Source organism: Amphibalanus amphitrite, unplaced genomic scaffold, assembly GCF_019059575.1.
Source record: "Amphibalanus amphitrite isolate SeventyFive unplaced genomic scaffold, NRLGWU_Aamphi_draft 001124F_arrow, whole genome shotgun sequence".
Classification (NCBI taxonomy): domain Eukaryota; kingdom Metazoa; phylum Arthropoda; class Thecostraca; order Balanomorpha; family Balanidae; genus Amphibalanus; species Amphibalanus amphitrite.
The window spans coordinates 146,158-160,171 of record NW_024882618.1 but is presented as its reverse complement, the minus strand read 5'-3'; the positions used below and the strand labels follow the sequence as shown (position 1 = coordinate 160,171).

Sequence of the window (14,014 nt, the reverse complement as noted above, 5' to 3'; positions counted from 1 at the left end):
CATTTTTGCCATTTTCGACCCAAAAAAAGGTTTCGCGGGAAGAGCTGTCAGGCCTACAGCTTTAGAGATACAGAAAAATGTTTCAGACATAAAAGGTGTGGAATCCAAAGGGCTACAAAAATCTTGTTTCGGTTTTTCGATTTTTTGGATTTTGTTCCCCAAAAATAAAAAAATAGATTTTTTGATTATAATAGCCAAAAATCCAAAAAAAAAAATGAAGTTCGAAAAAACCGGAATATATGTGATAGTCCCTACCGCCTTCTATCTACATACCAAATATGAGATCGATACCTCTTTTTTGGACAAGTTATAGCGAAAAAACTGTTCAAAATTGATGACGTCAAAATTTCAAACTCAATTTTTAGCAATTCTAGACCTCGTAGCGCAAAACAAAGACCACCATTAGACTCCCCGTGATGAGCTGCATCGAATCGATACCCATTTTATGCAAAAATGTCAACTTTGAAATTTGACCTTTTTTGACCTGACCTTGACCTGACCTCCACCAGAAAGTGACCTAAACCGTACCTGATGGTCTTATAACCAACACCATTGAGTTGGAAATGAAAAACTGGCCATAAAACATGCATCGCATAACCTTAATAAAGTTGGGCTCATGTGGTGACCCTTGGTGACCTTTGGTGACCTGACCTGTGACCTGACCTGGTATGACCGGTGACCTCTAATAGCAACATATGTACTAGACAACTGACGCCTTATCGCTGATTTTCGACAAAATGCGTTTTACTCGGTGTTATAGCGCTTTCCCTAGAAGCCCCGTGAACGGTGAAACATTTTATCTTTGACCTGACCTGTGACGTTATCGGTGACCCCGAGGTCAATGACATTTGGTTTCCTTTCACAAATTTGACAGTGCTATCGAACGTCGTTTGAATTTTCCGGATCCGTCCAGTAGTTTCGGAGATACGGGGGGGGGCAAAAAATGCCCCCCCCCCCCACCGCGCGGAAGGTGGCTGGTAGGCCCACCGCCTGCCGGGTTAATTTTCAGAATGTTTCCTTGGCCAGCATTTCGCTTATTCTTCCAATGTCTTGGCTTGTTTGTTTTACATGTGCTAATGGCAGAACCAAAATTATACATTAGCTAACAGTCCCTTTGAAACCATTAAGTTAACCCGGCAGGCGGTGGGCCTCCCGGCCACCTTCCGCGCGGTGGAAGGGGGGGGGGGGGATTTTTTTGCCCCCCCCCCGTATCTCCGAAACTACTGGACGGATCTGGAAAATTCAAACGGGGTTCGATAGCCCTGTCAAATTTGTCGAATGAAAACAAATTTCATTGACCTCGGGGTCACCGATGACGCCACAGGTCAGGTCAAAGATAAAATGTTTCACCGTTCACGGGGCTTCTAGGGAAAGCGCTATAACACCGAGTAAAACGCATTTTGTCGAAAATCAGCGATAAGGCGTCAGTTATCTAGTACATATGTTGCTACTAGAGGTCAGTGGTCATACCAGGTCAGATCACAGGTCAGGTCACCAAAGGTCACCAAGGACCACATGAGCCCAACTTTACTAAGGTTATCCCGCGCCCCACTGGGGGGGGGGGCTATTCATAGCCCCCCTCACGTTTTTCTGCAATAACTTCCACACCGCTTGACGTATCGATGCCAAACTTTCAGTACCTTCGGCTGCATCAATTTGACACCTGGTGTCAAAATTTGAACTTCGTAGCTACCATAGGTCGGCCGGAAATGACGTCAGAGTGACGTCATGTTCGGCCGATTTCGACGCAAAACATTGAACCACGGCAATCGCTCCCAAGGGCTCAGTTTTTAAGCTAGATCCAATTTCTTTGCACGAGAGGACTCAGAATAGACTGCGCTATCCAACTGTTATCTTTTCGAGAAAAAAAAAAACGAAAAAGCTTTCAAACTTTTCGAAAAAAAAACGGAATATATGTGATAGAACGCGTTATTATGACTAACTCTAGCAAGTTTTAGCTGAATATCTTCAAAAATGGCCAAGTTATACGCGTTATTGCAAAAAATTCACAATTATTAATTTCTCAAATCAATTTTTCAGCACGTATGTGACATCGTACGCCAATGTAAACGGCACCATCGCGTTCCTGAGCTTAAACTGCATCCAATAGTCACCTTTTCTGTTAAAAAATTATAACTTCAAAACTTGACCTTTTTGACCTGAAAGTGACCTGACCTAAGCTAAATTCGACTCAAAATGACCTCGAATGACACATACTACATCAAATTCGAAATCTTTGGCTTAAATGGACCATAAAACATGTGTCACGTGACCGACGCATGATATAATATTTTCGTGACCTGTGATGACCAGACCTTGACCTGAAAATCAACGTACAAGTTTGGTACCCTCAGGGTATCTAGAGCATCTGTTCACGAGTGTGTGTGAACCAAAAATGAGCCTGATCTGACTTGTAAGACGGCGGCCAGAGCCCAAAACGTGAACAAGCCAAAATGCTAATAATTTTTACTTTGACCTGACCTGTGACGTCATCGGTGACCTCGAGGTCAATGAAATTAGGTTTCGCTCGACAGTTTTTCCGGGGCTATCAGACACCGTTTGAATTTTGACGATCGGCCCAGTAGTTTCGGAGTTAGGAGGGGGCTATGAATAGCCCCCCCCCCCCCCCCAGTAGGGCGTGTTATACGCAGACCCCAGTGGGGCGCGGGTTATGCGATGTATGTTTTATGGCCAGTTTTTCATTTCCAACTCAGTGGTGTTGGTTATAAGACCATCAGGTACGGTTTAGGTCACTTTCTGGTGGAGGTCAGGTCAAGGTCAGGTAAAAGAAGGTCAAACTTCAAAGTTCATATTTTTGCATAAAATTGGTAAATTCGATGCAACTCGTCACGGGGAGTCTAATGAAGTTCTTTGTTTTGCGCTACAAGGTCTAGAATGGCTAAAAATTGAGTTTGAAAATTTGACGTCATCAATTTTGAACAGTTTTTCGCTATAACTTGTCCCAAAAAAAGAGGTATCGATCTCAAATTTGGTATGCAGATAGAAGGCGGTAGGGACTATCACAATATATTCCGTTTTTTGAAATTCAAAAAGCTTTTAGGATTTTTGGCTGTTATATAAAAAAAAATCTATTTTTTTATTTTTGGGGGTCAAAATCCAAAAACTCGAAAAACCGAAATAGCAGTTTTGTAGCCCTTTTAATTCCACACCTTTTATGTCTGAAACATTTTTCTGTATCTTTAAAGCTGTAGCCCTGACACACCTTTTTGCATTTGAAATCAACCATTCGCCATAACTGTTTGAGGAGCCATTTCGACAATCGGCATTGAGCACAACTATTCAGGCGTGGTGTGCTTCATTTCAGCCATTCAGCAAAACAGATTGAACACTGAAATGAGCGATCTGCAAAACAGTTTAACAGTTCGCCAGACTTCGGCATAGAGGGAGCCAGCTCGGCATATGACGAATACTTTCGACCATTGACGATTTGTTTTGCCCAATGTTGAACCATTCGTTCAATGTCGAGTTCTAGAGGAAGATCGGCGAATGGTTTTGCCCAATGGCGATTCTTTGTGACCAACCGCCCATTTGTACCGCCACCTATATGGCGAATGTGTACAAATGTTTTGCCCAATGGTCAAAAGCTAACGCAAAAAGGTGTAGTACGGTACGCTCACCAACGCTCACCTACTAAATTTAGCAGTTTTCACTTTATATAGAATAGCTTTTTAAAAAGTAAGTGAAACATTGTAAAACATTGTTGGTATCACTATCTTACTTCACTCTAACGTGTTATTTGTCAAGTTAGATAGTTATCCCAGTAAGATTTGCGCTCGACGAACGTTGGCATGCCCAAGATTCTTGAAGGCATGACTAAGTGACAAATCGACTTACATAAAGTTTATTTTGGAAGACAGCGATCTTGAGCGCAGATAAGTTCGATGCTCGCTTTCAGCGTGCGTTCGCTTTCATTTCCTTTCACTTTTCTATACGTTGTGGTCTTTGCATTAGCGAAAAATGCCGAAATCCCGAGAGACAGGTGACGATCGTAGGTATTTACCCGAGAGAGAATCTGTTGCGTCGTACGAGCGAAACCACCTATCTGTCGTGTGTGCGTGTGTCGCGTGCCACGACCGATCACCGCAACAACATCGATCACTGTTGTTGGCTCTAAATGCCGGCCCAGAGGAGGACTTGTCCGCGCGCCTGTGACGCTCGATTATGGGTAGTCACGCTTTGTATAGTCAAGCGCCCTTCGACTTTCAAATAAATGTACCTGGGGTTCCTGGTAGCGGGAAACAGCGAGGGAGTTCCCTGTGTTTCCGTCCCTTTCTCCGCTAACCTCGTATTTGCTAAAACAGCTGAAATGTTGGTCGCTAAATCGCTAAAATGGTAATCACCGCGCCCGGGTATCGGCAGGGTTTCCCCTGAGAGCAGCCACATAGATGAGCAGTTTATAAGTCGCATGCGCCTTTATTTTATAAGCTTGTTCAGCCCTTCGATTGATTCATTGATCACCTTCTTGAAGTTCCTAATGAATTAACAAGCTAAGCGCCGTAACAGGGATAGGTACCCGATGCATAGGCGGCAACAACAGTTTCTATTTTGTAGAAGATCATTAGCGATTACCGACTCGGTGGCGTGTCGTCACGGCATACGGATCGCAAATGAATGTTTGTGTGTGGGTGTGTAACCAAGCCGAGACATAATGCTATCGAGCAGACTCACTTTCTATCAGACTCCCCTCTGAAAATGACCTCGTTAGCCGCGCAGTGGCGGGCGGCGAAACGGTAGCGTGCGTTCCACGGAACGGGTGAGGAACTGATACCATACCGTCGTGCTTTGTACACGACTGATCCACGAAAGGTACTGCTGTTTGCGCTAGTTTCTAATGTCGCATGAGATAGATACATTAGCGCCACAATGAAAAGCATGTGTATGAGACATTAGAGGCTCGGGGCGGCAAGGGCAAGGCTCGGCAAAACGGCGCGATCGTGTTCATAGCTCGAGTCTGCCTGGTGGGACAGGCTGCTGAGAGATCAACCCATGGTGACCTATTTGGATCTCTGGCGTTTGGACTTTGGTATCAGCATTTATCTGTCATGAGCCTGTCAGCCCTGGTGTCATCTGGCAGCGCCCTGTCAGTTTTGTTCTTTATCGCTATTGCAGTGTCCGTGGTGTGGTGTTATAGCCATATAGCGCATTACAGTCTCCAGTGGGTTAAAAGCCCACTAGAGTGTTTGCATTTGTCGGTTCGACTTGCATATTGGCGTGTTAAGTGTCAACCCTGCTGTCATTTGCCGCAATCTGTATTTTGTCCTCATCGCTGTCCGCCGGCCGGCTATCGCTGAACCTTCGGAGACTGCAATGTTTTGTATGAGGACAACACCAACATGAGAGACTGCAGTGCTCCATACGAAGACAGCACCAGCATGAGAGACTGCAATGCTTTATATGAAGATAGCACCAGAATGGAAGACTGCGATGCTTTATATGAAGACAACACCAGAATGAAAGAGTGCAATGCTTTCTATGAAGACAGCACCAAGATGAAAGACTGCAATGCTTTTTAACAAGACAGCACCAACATAAGAGACTGCAATGTTTTATATGAAGACAGCACCAACATAAGAGACTGCAATACGTTGTATGGCGATAGCGCCATTCATGGAAACACGTTGGTGAAAAATTGCAGTATGAGCCGAATGGCGTTAACTTCAAACACCGGAGACAAATATGATTCAGGGTTATAACATATCGGAGACTGTAATACGCTATATGGCTATAACACCGGAGGCTGTAACACGTTGTACGGCTATCCTGTCACTAAATTCTTGTTACCCGCTATCCGCTGTCACTGCCCTGCATCCTTGCTGACCCCTGTCACTGACCTGACAGCTCTTCTGACCTGTCACCTGTCAGTCCTGTTGTCCCCTGCCACTGACCTGCCTGTCACCCCTTCTGTTTCCTGTCACCGACCTGACACCACTGCCCTGACCTGCCACTGACCTGTCCCTGCTCTTCCGCCCCTGTCACAGACCCGTCAGTGACCTGTCACAGATCCGTCAGTGACCTGTCACAGACCTGTCAGCGACCTGTCACCTCTCCCGCCCCTGACCGACTTGTCAGCTTTCCCTGATTTGTCATTGGACGCCATTTAATTGCGTCCCAGAAAAGCTATTTCTGGCACCTAAAAGCTGACTCGCCCCAAAATTGGTCCTCAGCACCTATTTGGTGGATACCAGCACCAATCATGGAAAATGACCTTAATTAGCTGTTTCTGGCACCTATTCATCGGTACGCCTTACTCTTTTTTCTGAATCTGGCACCTAAATGCTGAGCGTAGCACCAATCTAGCAGAAAAATGAACTACTGGCTGGTAGAATCATGTTGTTCTGGTATAATGACCCCTGGAGTCTAGCCTAAAGGTTGCCAGTGCAGCTACACTCTAAGACAGCCCCGTAGTGATCTCAGCATTGTATATGACGTTTAAGTAAGCAAATAATATTGATTTGTTTGAAAAAACAATGTCATTTAAATATTTAAAAGTATTTATTTGTAATGCTTAAAGGGAAACATTTTTGTGAGTAATTGTCTCGATTTTGACCATTAAAACGGGTATTGTATTTTTTGACGTCATCAAATAGCTCCAAAAAAGAAATGTAATGTTTTCATTCCGTTCAAAGCCGCTGAAGAAACGCGGGATCTTGCGTGGGACATTGTCCGTTGTTTGCCGCGCAGAGTTGTGCGGTGGTTGTGCCTTTTTCATCCGTTTCTTACTTATGTCATATGTGTGCATGAAGCTTTGATTTTGTTTTTGGTTATTGTGTGGCCGGTCAGTCAAACGCCCCTGTAGAAACCGGATGCTGCGTTTGATCGAGATGGAGTCAGACGATGATTGCAGAAAGCTAATAATATTGAAAAGAGGGCCGGTTGCGTGGCATGTCTGTTCAGAGTTGACATTTTGCTTTACTCCAGTTTATGACCTGAGAGCCTGGCTGGAAGTGACGGATCCAAACTTTTCACGTTAAAATGGCTGAGGGTGCAATAATCTCTAGTCTCTACATAGCGGGCTGGTATAGGAGCGTCTTGCTATGCTGCACCATAGCTGGCTAGTGATTCTCTTTTGGCTAGAAATGGCATTAATCATTATCTCCACTGGCGAAAATGGCACTTGACATCACCGAATGCAACGTTCATGTTGTTAGGATACATAAAATCAGGGAGATTACGCGAATTAGGTAGGCAAACGTGGAATAAAATAGGTGCTGGATGTTTTGGTTTTGGTGCTGAATCAGCAAACAGCAAATACGGAGTTCAACTAGACGCAGTGGCGTATCCAGGGGGGAGGCCAAGAGGCCATGGCCTCCCCCTTTGGGATCAGACATGCAAGTGAACCCTTTGGGTCACTTGAGTGCAGTGACGTACCCAAGGGGGGCCACGGGGGCCCCTGAGGTCCAAGGATGACTCAGGGGGACCAGCGTGACGAAAGCGTCCTGGGTCTCCCTGCCTTAATTCCAGTACTAGACAGAACGTCTCTTACTCGAAAGAAAAACTGATATCAAAGAGCGATATCTATCACAGTGACGAACACAGAGCGCCCCTAACTACCTGAGAGCCTCTGGCTACCTGAGGACCCCCTGGTTACCTGAAGGCCCCCTGGTCACCTGAGGAGCCCCTGGTTATGTGACGAGCCCCTAGTTACCTGAGGGCCCCTGGTTATCTGAGGGGCCCCTGGCTGTCTGAGAGCTTCCTGGTTGTCTAAGGCCCCTGGCTACCCGAGGGGCCCCTGGTCACCTGAGGGGCCCCTGGTTAGGTATCTAAGGGGCCCTGGTTACCTGAGGGCCCCTGGTCACGGGACCCTGTTTACCTGAGGGGCCCCTGGTTACCTGAAGGACCCCTGGTTATCTGAAGGACTCCTGGTAAAGGACCCCTGATTACGAGGACCCCTGGTTACCCGAGGGGCCTCTGGTTACCTGAGGGTCCCCTGGTTATCTGAGGGGCCCCTAGTTACCCAAGGGGCCCCTGATCCCCTGGATGGCCCCTGGCCAGTCATCTAAAGAAGTCCTGGTCACCTGAGGGGCCAATGTTTACCCGGGGAGTACCTGGTTATCTGAAGGGCCTCTGCAGTCACATGAAGGCCCTTAGTTGCCCGAGGAGCCCCTGGTATAACCGGCACCTGATTTTCAGAGGGTTCCCTGGTCATGGTAACCTGGTGGGCCCCTGATCAATTGGAAAGCCCCTGCAGTCACCTGAGATGCCCCTGATTACCTAAAGGGCCCCTGATCACTTGGATTCAGTGGCATAGCCAGGGGCGAGGAGACACGTGTCCGTTATATGGTTTAGGGTCCCCTCGGGCCCGAAGGGGCCCTACGGTGCCAATTGACATCAGAGGGTCCGCGCTGGCCACGATTCAACTGGAAGGGAGTGAAAGGACACCACGGGGCTTTTGAGAATACGTCATGGGCTCTTATGTAGGCACACTTATCTCCAGAAGGGCCCCACCCCAGGTTCTGAAGGACCTTGCCGGCCTCTGGGGGTCCTTGAAGGCTAATGAGGGATCAGCTTTAACCCTCGCCCATGTAGGGGGGGGGTTGGTGCAACCCCCCCTGAGGTTTTTCGAAAATAGTGCAAAAACGGCGGCGCGCAGCGCCGCCAAATTTTGGGTACCTTATGGGGCAAACCTTGCGCATCTTTTGATAAAAAAAATTTGACCGGGTCATGTCAGGTCACGGAGTTATGACGTCACAAAGGGAACAGCCTCCGGCCGGATTTTCACAAACTGAGTGCCAACGCCCGAGGTTTCCTGCCGGTGGTATGGACATCGGTTGATGGATCGTGATGAAACTTCCCATGCATGTTGGGGCAAGTATTGGCTATCATATGGTATAAGAAACTTGACCGGGTCAGGTCAGGTCACGGAGCTATGACGTCACAAGAGGAACAGCGTCCGGTACTATTTTTGAAAAGCGCCCGAACCACTATTTTGCTAATTCTTGTCACCTCAATGGGAATATGCAGCAATATTAGCTTCTATAGGGAGCAAATGGACCTTCCAAATCCAAAAATACAATCAGATTTCAAAAATTTAAATTTTGATTTTTCGAATTTCTGCCGCCGACTGTGACCTTGCCGACTTCCGGCGCTCCCAACGCGCCATTTTTAGAGCTAGGGAAACGAAATACATACCAAACGATAGAGAATTGATCAAGGAACACGATAGTGAAGGTTTCAAGTCGATATCTCCCACCGTTTTGCCGTAATCGCCGCGGAAAGTTGAAAAAAGTCTATTTTTCCGAAAATTTGACCTTTGACAGGTCAAAAGTAGGTCAAATGTTGACCTAGGACCAAAAAATATACCACCAATCGCGAGATCTCGGCGAGAGCAATCCGTTGGTCTTTTCCGCTAAGCTCTACGACGCTCCGTTTTCAAACGCCAAGGGGGGGGTCGCACCAACCCCCCCCCCCTGCATGGGCGAAGGTGGCAGATCGCCGTTTACGGGCGAGGGTTAAGGGCCCCACACCTGTTTGTTATGCCCCACGGCCCACACCAGTGTTTCTGAGGGCCCTCACAATGGCGCCTGGGAGGGCCCTCACCGCCACCTCTAAGGTCCCCACACCAGTGCCTCTTAGCGGCTTACATCGGCGGCTCTGAAGGCCCGCTCACCGGCGCCTCCGGGGGCCCTATACCAGCGCATCTAACGGCCATTTACCGGCGACTCTGAGGGCCTCTTACCGGCATCTGAGGTTCCCTTGCCGGCCTATGAAGGGCCACTAGTAACTTTCAGGGCCCCATACATGCCTATGACGGCCCCTACCAGCGTCTCTAAGCCTAAGACCCCCACAACGGCGCCTGTGTGGACCCCACACCAGCGCATTTGACGGCCTTTCACAGACACGTCTGAGGGACCAACATCGGCGACTCTGAGGGGCTCACTCGCTTCGCTTCTTCATAAAAGACCGTGCATTTTATGCACATTTCTCAGGCAAAATGATACTTTTATCTGCCAATTTTCCACATTTTTTCAGGGCTTAGACAGACAGACAGGCAGGCAGACAGTGAGACAGACAGACAGATAGAGGGGCCCGTCCGCAAGGGGGACCGGACCCACCGTGCCCAATCCCCCCATCAAAATGTTCTGGATACGTCCCTGCCTGGGTTGACAGTGCCCGCCCCCCCCCCCCCCAGGTAACCCGGGGCCCCTTCGAGAGCAGGTTGTCCCCTCCTGGACGAAATCCTGGGTACGTGCATGCTTGGGTGTCCCAAGAGAAACGACCTTCAGGGCCTTATCCGAAGTACTGGCCCAAACTTAAATAAAGTCATTACATCATTAAGTCATTAAATAAAGTCAACTACGTCAAACTATCTTCAATTTGCCGTTTGATGACCCTCAGAAGTCAGAGGCCGGCGTAGGGCCCTCATAGGCCGTCTCAGGGCCCTCAGAGGCTGAGGCCGAGCCAGAGCTAGCGTGGGGGCCCTCAGAGGCCGCTTCGGCGGTCCTACAGAAGCTTAGACTTGGGCGTGGGACCCATTGACGCTGGCGTGGAAGTTGGAACCCTAAGGAGCCAGCGTGCAGCCCTCTAAGGCCAGCGTGGGGCCATCTAAGTCCATTGTTGGGCTTTCTTAGGACAGTGTGGGGCCCTCATGTTCAGTGTGGGGCTGTCTATGTCCAGCTTGGGGTCTTCTAAGCCCAGCGGCGTGGGGCCTTCTGAAGTCAGTTTGAGGCCCACTGACCACTGAGACCAGTTTTGGACCCTCTGAAGACAATGTGGAGCCCTCTGAGGCCAGTGTGAGGCCCTCTGTGACCAGCGTGAACCCTCTGAGGCCAGCGTGGGGCCAGCTGTCATCTGACTTCAGACGCTGGTGCTGGGCCCTCAGAAGCCAGCACGGGGCCTTCATAGGCTGGCATCGGGCCATTAGAGGCCACTTTGAGGGCCTCGGCAGCCATACTTCAGATCTTCTGCATGTTTGAGTTCCCTGAGGTATGAATGGCCCTTTGAAGCCAGCGCGGAACCCTCAGAGGGCAGCATGGGCTTCTGGAGACCGGCGTGGCTTCGAGAGCGGCATAGGGCCATCAGACTGACTCAAAGGCTCCAAAGAGCCAGCGTGGGGCCCTGGGAGGTCAGCAATAGCATGGGTCTCCTGAGGCCATTATAGGGCCGGCTCAGGCCAGAGTCGTTCACTCTGTTGCTGAACATTATGTGGCCGGCTGAGGCCAGAGTCGTTCACTCTGTCGCCGAAGAGGGGCTTTCAGAGGCCAAAATGAGCCTTCAGAGTTTTTAGATTGCCAAGTGTGCCTAAGGGCTCCCTCACATAGCGAAAGTGGCAAAAAACCGCACCTGTGCGTGGTTTAAGTATGCTACCACTGGGGCCCCTAAGGTAAGGGTGGGGCCCCTTGAGCAGGTTTGGCCTCCCCCTTTTCAAGATCCTGGATACGCCACTGACTAGACGATCTGGCAACTTTAGGCTGTGTGAAAGCAATTAGGTGCCAGATTCAGATATTAGGGTCGAATAAGCATTTTGGGGCTGATCAGCAATTAGGTGCCAGAAACAGCTTTTTAGGGACCAGAAACAAATATTCCCCTTTGTCATTGACCTGTCACCCCTGCCTCTGACCTGTCTCTGACCTGTTACCCCTGCCACTGACCTGTCAGCTCTCTGTGCAGCCGGGCCGCCCGCCGCCGGCTGTTCCTCCGCTCCTTGGACAGACCGCGGGCCACACAGTTGAACCCTCTGTGCTGGAGCAGATAGTTTGCCGAGAACTCGAGCGGCACCTCGGCCCCCGGCGGAGCGTCCAGCAACAGAGGCGCCGTGTCACATTGAAACCACTGGCGGCCGTACAGCATACCCCGGCCGGGCAGCTCGAGGAAGTCACCCCAGACGCGCCAGTGCACCCAGGGGAGCACCACAGAGTCTAGGTCTATGTCGGTGCAGACCAGCGAGACAGCTGTATCAGCGGAGTCGGGCCGCAGCAGGCGGCGCTGGCAGGCACCGCGCGGGTACGGTCGGGGGTAGTTCTCCGAGCTGAGGTGGACGGCACGGCCGGCCCGCACCTCCGTCACCTCCTGGTCGCAGCCGCCGAACCCCGTCAGAGGGAAGATGGCCGCCGCGCCGCTCACCACAGCCGCCAGCACAAACTGCGGGAGATAAGGGGATGGGATTATAATTTATACTGCCCTTGGAGAAGGGTGAAGAAAAAATGTGTTCAATGCTGAGCTCTGACTCAGGCTGGCGCCGGCTCTTGACGCAGGTGAGCGGTGGCGGAAAACTGAGAGCCATATCGCACCCCGCGCTTTCGTGGTGCGCCGCTTACCGTGCAGTGACATCCGGTGACCAGAATCTTGACCCTGCTATCAGACACTGGCGTGCACCGGAGCGAAGCGCGGGGCGGGCGGACCGCATCTGCATTCTGTAGGTATGTACGAGTATTGGCCCCGGGTGGACCACGCACTGAGCACCGACGACCGTCAACATCTACCGCCCCGGGGCGAAAGTGGAACCGGACAGTGATAGCGTCGGAGGTCCTGATACACCTGGTACAGTTCCTATTGGGTGATATCGTCTGTGCAGTTGGGCATCTGGGTGTTTCCTGATTGTTATTTTACCCATCAGACGTCGGGATCTGTTCAGTTGTGAGCCTTGGGGAAAATGGAGGTCGCACATGCTTGCGGAACTATGCATCGTCTTTGATTGAGGTCAAAAGTGAAAGCCTGGTTAGGACTGTATCTCCGCACCCCTATTCTTCATTGTAGTGGAGAAGTGTTTGTCGTGTTATCTATAACACCATAGCAGCTTACACTACACACGTCAACACCGGCACACAATGACCGTGATAAAGCGCTACCCTTAGCCGTTACGAGACGCGACGAATGGTATCCGATTTTAAGGTCTCGGGTCAACCGGTGGCCCCTGAGGTTAGGTTAAGTGGTCCAAGGCACGGGTTTGGTTTTTCATAAACAACTTCGCAAAAAACGGCCGCAGAGCCATAATCTTGGCACCATCGGCATCGTGTCCGCCTTGCTCAGACCTTTTTGACGGGTGGGGTCAAGTTAAGGTGTTGACCTCGGTTCAAGGTCAGGTCAGAGCCCCCAGGTCACGGAGCTGGTCGGAGGATGTTATATTGCATACCATTCGGTTTGGCAGGTCTTCCTGAGTCCATTAGTGGCTTTCCTGATTCGCTTACTCAATTAGATCGGGTGTTATTGACGAAAAACTCTTATGACCCTAGTGACGTCAAAGGTCAAAAATGCAAAAGTAAAGCATCTGAACTTGCAAGGAGTGCATGAAATCACGATTCCGTGTGCTTTAGATAGCTTGAGATCGTTCTCGGTGCCAAAATAGGTAGCAGTTTTCATTTTACCCATTGACTTATAATTGTGAGGTCACGTGACTCGACTGACCTGACCTCATGTGACCTTTAGGAAAAATCTGAGATATACAAATTGTGAGACCTTCGGAGGATGCTAAGTCCTGTAGGTAAGCTTCATCTCCCTGTGATAGAGTTCCTCTGGCACTGATGGCGTTGCGAAGTTGCGACATCTGAGGACCGTGCAGAGGTTTACTTATGGCGCCATAGGTCAGCGACCTGACCTCACCTGAAAATGCAGTTGGCGTCACAAGATGCGGCTTGAATTAAAGGTCAGGTATGCAAAGTTTCAGCTCTTTATCGCCGGCTTGTTAGGACCTATCGCGAAAAAAACTAAGGGACACCCGCCCTCCTCCCCCTCCGTCGGCGAGGTTTACCTACAATAAGCAATACATCTCCAATGATTTTGAACGGTGACGTGTTTAGATAATTCATATTCACAGTACTTGATTCATAATTGTCAGTCGAAGGGTAGTATAAAACTCACCGTCACCGACAGGGTCATGTTCATGGCGCTGCCTGCCGCTGCTGTGAAGTCGGTACCGGTGTATCTGAGCCCCCGGCAGTTGTCGGCCGTTTGCAACACAGCCGAGCAGTTCTTCGAGGGCACTCGGTGTGTGCAGTCTTGGTGTCAAACGTCTGGGGAAATCACAAAATCTGCATTGAATGCTGGCGAAGAGAACGAA

At 49.6% G+C, this 14,014-nt stretch overlaps 1 protein-coding gene across 1 annotated transcript in view; it reads right to left on the bottom strand.

The window, feature by feature from the left end:
• LOC122370341 (collagenase-like) overlaps positions 1 to 13,783 on the bottom strand; it is a 28,916-nt gene extending 15,133 nt beyond the window's left edge. Inside the window, exons 1-2 of the mRNA XM_043345844.1 lie at positions 13,775 to 13,783; positions 11,610 to 12,099 (exon numbers count right to left, since the gene is read on the bottom strand). Of these exons, the coding sequence (XP_043201779.1) occupies positions 11,610 to 12,099; positions 13,775 to 13,783 (499 nt within the window). The remainder of the gene's footprint in view (positions 1 to 11,609; positions 12,100 to 13,774) is intronic.
• Positions 13,784 to 14,014: the final 231 nt, after the last annotated feature.